This window comes from Egretta garzetta, unplaced genomic scaffold (genome assembly GCF_000687185.1).
Source record: "Egretta garzetta isolate BGI_Z169 unplaced genomic scaffold, ASM68718v1 scaffold56, whole genome shotgun sequence".
Lineage (NCBI taxonomy): Eukaryota > Metazoa > Chordata > Aves > Pelecaniformes > Ardeidae > Egretta > Egretta garzetta.
In genome coordinates this window covers 264,200-272,763 of record NW_009260182.1, presented here as the reverse complement: position 1 = coordinate 272,763, position 8,564 = coordinate 264,200, and the positions used below count along the sequence as shown (strand labels likewise).

The following is an 8,564-nucleotide window of genomic DNA, read 5'->3' as shown; positions in this document are numbered from 1 at the left end:
CGCTGCCCTTGGAAACTTTGGCAAAATCATGTATATTAAAAACCATGTATATCCTCGTCTATATTAGGGAAATGTGTTTATAAATTGAAAAGAAGACAAACACAATTAAAATATTTTGCTTTCACTGTATTTTAAAGGAAAATACTGCATTTTTTTCAGAAAAAAAATCCTTCCTTGTTCTTTGTAGTCTAAATTACTACCTCCCATGGAAAAGCTAAATATTTCAAGCCTAGTGTAGAAGAGAATTGCATTTTTCAGCCTTTCTGAAGGTCTGGCCTTCCACCATTTCAGTTTGGACTTGAAGCTACTGCTCCTTACACGCTCAGTTCTGAAGAGTCAGTTATTTTTTCTGTTGCCCTGTCCCCACAGGATGGAGAGTTTGCTATTCTTTAATCAGCTATCAACTTAAACATAACTCCTATCAACTTAAAATTAGGAAATTTAAATCTACTTTGCACTAAAATATCTGTCTGTAGAGATATATCAGGTCCTAACTTGTCGTGTGAAAAAAGGGTCCTGAAATGTTTTGAACTCCATGTGGTAAGTTCAGTCAGTATTCTAAAAACATTAAGATTTTTGCTTCAGTTCTGAATGCCTTGAAATTATTGTATGATATCAGTCAGATGGCTGAGGAGAGAACATGGCTGCTCTTTCCTGAAGTCAGATTTTCTGTTGCACAGCAGCCAGCAGTTGTGCAATCATGTTGGGTGCAAGCGTGTCCACTGTGCTGTAGCGAGAGCTGCAAACCTCAGGAGAAGCCTGCCATTCATCTCTTTAGTTTTTGCTCTCTGTCAGAGAAAATGAAAGCAAGAACCTTGACTAACTAATGATAACAGCAGGTTGAGAGAGGAAGAAGAGGAAATGAAATTCCTGTAGGTAGCTGGCTTGAGGCACTTCAGTTGAATATAAATATAATGAGTAAAGGCATTCGTGTCCTTCACCAAATACATTTCCCATCTGTGACTGCTCAGTGCCCTGAATTCCACCTTAGGATTGCCCTTTGAAAGGGTTCTGCTTTTCTTTTTGACCAGTACCCACACAGCGTGCCCCTGACCCCGCATTGCGTTCTGCAGCTCTGCCATATAAATATTGAATGCTACCAGTGATGACAATGGTGATATTCACATTTTTGTCTGGTTCTAACATTTCCCTCTCTCTCTTCTTTTTTTTCTTTTACATGCTTTCTTGGGTATAGCAGACCATTTGGGAATTGAATTCATGGGTAAGTTTTTATTTCTCTTCCTTTCACTTGCTAATATTTGTCTTGGTGCCTTATCCAAAGCATATGGAAGTAAGTGGGAAGTAAATGGATTGGGATTCTATTATATTTACTGATTACATTTGAAATTATATGAAATTTTCATTTGTCTCTTGTCCAGTGTTAGGGGGCTTAAACAGTATATAACTATGTTTTGGTATTTTATTGGTGTTTAATGAAATTTAATATAAAGATTATATGGCCATATCATGATATTTGAGGAATAATTTTTTAGGAAAAAGTTAATGCTTATCTTCGTGCGAAGGAAAGTAAATTTAAAGTGAGAATGTTGTTATTTTTTTTTTAATTTTGTATTGATTACAGTGTTAAATGTAACGAGGTTTAAAAAGAATGATTTTATTAGCTTTTAACCAACAAGGCAGAGGAATGCTTTTAACAAAAAAAGGGACAAATAAGTTAGCTTCAGGTTAGGAAATACCTAAACCAGAGTGAATAATTGCTGCTTATCATTTTGGGAAGGGAAAGTTGAAGTTCTATTGACTCAGTTGCTGGCCCGTAATGTATTCATAGCCTGAGGGGCTGATAGGCTGAACAGGTCACCGCTTCACCTCTCAGCTGGTGATCCACAGGGAGCATAGGTAATTTCCTCGAGGAACCCAAGGTTTGTCCTTAGCAGAGTTAGTGCATCATTTGTGTAAAAATAGTTTGCATAAAGCATTAACTATGACTGAGAACACTATAACAAAAAGGTAGCAAATTCATATCGGAGTTATAAAAAATTACTTTTAATGCATCCTTTCTCCATGTTGAGTTTTACTTAATTTTTTTTTAGGTTTTAAAAATAAAAATATGATAACTAGCGATTGTAAGTGGTGATATGGGGATTTTGTTGACGAGTTGAGCATAAGGTGTCATGAAACCAATATGGTGATGAATATTAACTGCGTGGCAGGCTGCCTTAGCAAGAGGATAGCCAGCAGGTTGAGGGATTTTTTCCTACTGCTTTTGGACTTGTCTGGCAGAGCTAGAGAACTGCCTCCTCTCTAGAGAAGAGGTCTCACTAGAGAACTGTTCTGTGATCTCCAAAGTTTAGTGTTTCACTTCACTTTATACGAAACTTTAAAAGGACTGGTGGAATTGATGCAAGAGTTTTCAGAGACTTAGTGAACAAGCACAACTGGCAAATGGTTACTTTAAAGGCTCTGCATATATCCCAGTTTTACAGCCTAACTTAACTTGTAAGCAGCAATCTTGAGGCATACGACTTGAAGGACAAGCATATACATAAAAGAAACAGGATAAGGAATATATATAGGATTCTTAGCGTGAGCCTTTCCATAGGATGCAGGAAAGTGTTACCCAGGAGGCAAAGCTGAATTATTTTAACTTTATTTTGAGCATTTTAGTTTCCTCTTTTTTTTTTTTTTTTTTTTTTTTTAAAGACATCTCTTTAAGGCTTGAAATAAAGCCAAGTCCTGAAGTCTTGGCTCAGAGTAGTCTTCTCATATGAGTAGCTTTCTGACTGTCTTATTTAATATTGGAACAGATCCTGATGGTACAGAAATTAATGAAATCTTATGTCTTGAGCCTGAAAATATTATGACAGAAGTCTAAAATGAGGCTTGAGGTGGTTTTCTGTGGGCTAGAAAAAAACAAGTTCTAGAAGCATATGCGAAAGTGAAATGTTTGTGCTTCTTACAGCCTCCTCTAATCTTCCTGAAGAATTACTTAGGAAATGTAAGCACGTATGGAATCATTACTGCACACATAGCAAAGTACAAATACCCACCCTGTATACAGAGAGGCCGAGTGACAAGTATACTCATCAAGTTAGGGCCACTCATGCAAAGCCTCTCCCATGAGTTTACTTCTGTACTATTGAAAATAATTGCAATTAGTGGGAAGCGTATTTTCCAATTATGAAAAATAACGATGTATAGATGCTGCAGAGCTTAGCCTTGGTTGTATGTCATCTGGGGCATGCTCTTAATAATGTTTTCGTTGCATGTGTGGGCTGAGTTGCTTTAGGAATTCCATTTCCATGATCATGTTCCAGAAATTTTGCTTGAAAACCATGTAAGCCTGGATTCCCAGGAACAGTTGAACTCCTTCCACAGTAGGTAAAGCTGAAATCTCACGTGGATAGGAACATCTGCCTATAGAGGTGCCCCAGGGGACAGATGAAATGTACACTAACTACTTGTCTAGCTTAGCATACATTCACCAAGGAAAGTAGATGAGCATAGCCATTTTTTTTGGTTTTGCTAGACTCTCAAGAAGCATTGGAGTGTATATACCTGCTCAGTCCTTTTACTGTGGTATTAGGGATCTCTTGTCCATGATTTTGTATATCCTCTTGTGAACCCGCTGATACTGTCTTCCCCCACAAACTCCTGTGGCAGCCAGTCCCAGGGCTCAGTACTTGGAGGCTGTGTACATTGCTTTTCCTTTACCTGTTGAAATCCGCTTCCTACCAGATCCTTAGCTCTCACGTGCAGGACTTATTGAACAAGAGTTATGCATCCAGTTTATCCACCACGCTGACTGTTGTGTTAACCTCTCTCATGCTCTCACATCATCTTCCCCTTTTGGATATTGTCAGGATACAATATTCAATATTGTGCATTAACAAACATGAACACTGGATACTTTAATACCGTAGCAGGCTTTGGTTTGTGGTGTCTGTTTCTTTGTATGGACAGCAGAGATAAATGCAGGCATATTAAAGTGGCATATCTGTTTTAAAATGTTGCACATGTAACAATCAATATACGGTTCTGATGTATGCACGTGCAGCTTCTTTTGAATTAAATGAAAGCCAAGTCTGTGTTCAAGGGACGCTATGTCCTTAAAAATGTGCATCAGAGTGGCCAAGGTTTATGGAATTTTTGGTGATAAGGAAATGCTTTACACATTCTAGTAGCTCAAAGAAAAAAAAAAAAAAAAAAAAGTCTTGCATTTGATACTCACTCATGAGAGCTAGATTCAATTTCCATCTCTGATGCAATCTTCCGGAAAGGCTTTGGGCAAGATGTTTTAATCTCTCTGTGCCTGAGGTTCTCAGTTACAGCAGTTTTTGTCAGGCTTTCTGCATTTAGATTCCTCAGTTCTCTGGGGAATCTCTTTCAGTAGCGTGTAACACAGAAACTATTTCTTCCTCGCGAGAGGATGCAGACTTTGCTGCCTCCTTGCCTGTGCTCCCCAGTTCCTCGTAAGAGAGCACCGCGGTGCTTGGGAAGAAACCGCACAGCTCATGCAGGAGTGCAAGCATGTGGTCTGGGTTGGTGCACGTGTCTGCATGGTTCCCAAGGTGACTCACCAATGATGATGCATGCAATTTGATTTACAGTTCCAACACAAAGGTAAGTAAATATTATCACAGTGTTCCTACAAACTGGAAATCTACTCGTTGTATTAACAGTTTCACATCAACTGAAAGCAGGCTGGCTGTTGGTAATACCCATGTGAGGCAGTGAGTTTGTAAAAAAAGAACGGTTGAAAGAAGCAGCTTTTATTCAGTGAGAAAATGAAGTGATGTATTGTTAGCATTAGATAGCCTGGGGATATGAGTATCTATAGCTTATTATCATTTTTTGACCCAAGTGGTTAACCACACTTTAGGGCTGAATGGTTTGGTTTTGTCTGATGGAAAATTTGTTGGGGAAGCCAAATATCTCTGATCACCAGCATGGCTGATCAGGTTCCTTTGGTGCAACAGGTAGCAGTTGAAAGCCGAGTTGTGGAGACTGACCTGGTACATGTGGTCCCAGCTGCAAAGTGAAATTGTTGCTTTAACTGCTCAGATACAAGGAGATGCAAAAGAGTGATCCTTTGGAAACAAGCGTTCTGGGCAAAGAGTCAGTGCCCAAGACAAGGAGTCGTCAGTTTTACTCTTTTTTTATACAGTGAGAATGAGTAGAGTTAAGGTGTGTTAAGGAGTGAAACATGAAGGTGAGTGAGTATTGGAATAACCTGCTGCAACGCATGAACAAACATGACGATTTCAGCAATTCATCCACACCACCTACGCCAACGATCCAGAATCTTCATTTTTGTTCTGTAACAGTACAGCTGAAAACAAAATGCCCCAGGAAAGTGCAACAGGCAGGTCACTACAGTTTTGATGGCAGTAGTCTCATCACATGAAATAGTAGGCTGCTTAGCAGTTAACCCAGTATCAATGGTGTAAACAATTACGATGTGCTAACCTCAAACTCCCCAGGCATGAATTGCAAAAATAATATAGCGGTTGCTATATTTAGTTGCTCCTTTTAACTTGCTGATATTTAGGCCTTATGCAGAAAATAAATATATTTCCTTAGAAGTAGTTATCAGTAGAAGCTTCACTGAAGTCAGTGGAGTAGGAATGATAAATTATAGCCTTGTAAGTGGTGAATCATTAAATAACATTTAATTGAGCAGTGCAATAAAGTAACTCAAGAACGGGATCCTATTAAAATTTATATTTCTCTTTGCAATGACTACAATGTGAAATGTATTTGGTTTTCTGTACTCTGAGCCGTTGTTAATAATGGAGAAGGTGGTGCATGCTTTATTTTCGCTGTGCTGATTCTCACTGCCTCTTCATTGCGATAAGACGGTTGTATGCCTAAGACCCTGGGAACACATGATCCAGTTAACTAAATTGACTCTGTGGCCTTGTGTCATGCACTGTGACAGATGCATTTTGATTTTTCCAAACCACAAAAGTTGGTTTTGCTGATGGGCCGTATAAGCAGGACTGCAACAATTTTGTATTTTTCCTGTTTGTGAAGAAATAAAAAGGCAAAGTTCATTAGTTGCTGCACAGCTCACAAAACGTGCAGCTGGTGAGCTGTGCTCTGAAACTCAATGTCTTGTAGCAGTAAACAGACAATGAAAATAAATAACCAGTGTTTTGCATTGGTGGTCCTAGCCTTAGTTACTGTTTAGCAGCTCTTACCTGTTATAAAACCCTGTAACGCTCCTGTCCTCACTGGAAGAGAGGATGAATGTTCAATTACATGAGCAAAGAATGTACGTGTTCTAAAGGACATGTTTAAAAAATAAAGTTCCATTTTCCCTCTATTCCATTTTTAAAATACAAAGCAGGTAGATACTTTTCTGGTAACATGGCGTACTGACTGGTTTTATGCTCCTGTTTACACAAAATCTATTATTAAAGATTCTGATCACAGTCATCCCCCAGTACTATCAAAGCATAGCTGTCTAATAATTGTGGTGTTGTTAATCATAAGCATTTAAACTATTTCATCTGTACTCCTTCAGTAAATTCCTGAAGAACTAAGAGGGGCTGCTCTGATAGACGTTGATGTTGTCGTGTTTACTGCAACTGTTGTCATTGCTCCTTGAACCCCTTTGTTCATCCTGCCCCAACTTCTCATTACCTTCTTCTGATTTTACCTTTTCAATTTTAGTAAAGGCTTTGCTCTTGGGACCTTGTCTTTCTGTTTGCTTTGTGAAATACCTGTCCTTTTTAAGTATGCTACAAAATAACAATAGTATCCCGAGGCATGAAATGGCTTTAGATCTTCAGCACTTCCCACGGGATTCTTTTAGCTGGGAAGAAGAGTCATTTATCACCTCTAGAGAAAAGAGGCATGAGCACCAGAAGAGAGAGTTTTATAGGAACAGCTGATGCCTGTGTGATATAACAGTAACGAATGAAGCAGAGGTTTCTCAGGGGCTGAAGGAGGCTCTGCCAGTGGTTGTACCTGTTTAGGAAAACGTACCTCTCAAATGAAAGTCAACATGCAACTGGTGAACATGTCACAGGCTTGCCTTGCGGCATCTTGGCTCAGCTTGAGGGATATGATTTGGTTTTGGTTTAGTGGGAGGGAGACATTTATCCCTGGATGTTTTGTTGGCCCAGCTACTATCTTGGTTCGGTGGCACCATCTGTACTTTTCTCAGTATGTCATTTTTCCAATTTATCTGCATTTTCTGTATTGGCAATGAACTGGGTTGGATTAACTTGCATCATTTTTAAAAGGCAAGACTACGATTGACCGTGTGGTTAACTTATGTGTGCTGTTAATAGCCTGTAGTGCTTTAGAAAAATAGTAATGCTGTGATCTGTGTGGATAAAATGGATAAAATATTGGTAATATATGTAACTTACTCTGGTGACCTCCCTCTGTGTTTCGTTTCTTCTGCTTTCTCTGCCTGAAGCTACTAATCATTTATGATGAAACTTATGGAAACTAAGAAAAAATTGATAACAAGTTTAGAAAGCCAGAACTGGTCCAGGTTTCTCTGTTTTGCTGGAGGCTGGGTTGGGAGGAGGTGCTAGTTGCGTTCAGCAGCATATCAGTCCATAAAAGTGGGTGTATGTCAGCGGTGATGCTACATAGCATTAGCCTGTTGCTTCTCATGTGAATGTGTACTGTGGATCATGGTGGCCGATCGGGGGGTACTCGTAAGGTCAAAGTGTTATCTGTGGATTAGAAAAGAGAATTTCTGAAGCCTTAAAAAGGGATATTGTGTACGAGCCTCCAGGTAAGTTTCCATGTAACTCCTAGCACCAGGTACAAAACTCTTGTGCATGGTGCTGGTTTCAGGAACAATTGCGCCATGGTGTCACCTCAGGGAGAAAGGCTGCGTGCTTCGAGGCTGGATTTCAACCGAGGACACAGCATCTCATCTGCAGGCAGAGGGGTTTTGCTGTATTATGTCTCTATGTACACAAATTATGTGTACATTCTGGTTTGGCACTAGGCATGTGCCCTAGGTTCCTGCATGGCTGGTGTATCTCAGAGGTAAACACTTTCTATAGTGGTGTACAGGTAATTGGATGGCACCAGCACTGAACAGACAGCTGTGTATTTAAACGTGACCTTATACGCAGTCAGTCTCATAACCTGCATTTTGAATGCAGTATTTGGGCAAATGCTTCACTGAGCCTGAGGAATTGTTAAAACTGACACCACAAGGGTATCCTAATGCAATTAGATGGCTTGCAGGGTTGATGGTTTACCCTTGGCCTTGTTTGGGCTCAGTTGCAGTTCAACCAGATGCAAAAATATGTAGACACTGACTTGTACGTATTGTACGCTACTGAAACAAGCCTAGCAGGACAGAGGCGAGATCTGCATGTCAAAGGTGATGGTAGAGGCAGCTGCCAGAAGACTTGCCAGTGAGACTTTATATTTCCAGTTGAGAGAGGACCTGCGAGGAGGCTTCAAAGTAGTAAGTATGATCTGGACATGCCCATGAGAACTTTGAATCCATCACTAGGCTACTAGGGTGGGGGTTTTTTGTTAGCAGAAAGTTGTTTACTATGTACTGAAGTTATCTTGCTACAGGAGAAGAGGCTCCAAATGCCAGAGCTGTGCCCCGCGTACGC

At 39.8% G+C, this 8,564-nt stretch overlaps 1 protein-coding gene across 1 annotated transcript in view; it reads left to right on the top strand.

The window, feature by feature from the left end:
* The window catches only part of NRG3 (neuregulin 3), a 251,987-nt gene that overhangs the window by 178,201 nt on the left and 65,222 nt on the right, over window positions 1-8,564 (top strand). Inside the window, exon 4 of the mRNA XM_009641852.1 lies at window positions 1,196-1,222. Within this exon, the coding sequence (XP_009640147.1) occupies window positions 1,196-1,222 (27 nt within the window). The remainder of the gene's footprint in view (window positions 1-1,195; window positions 1,223-8,564) is intronic.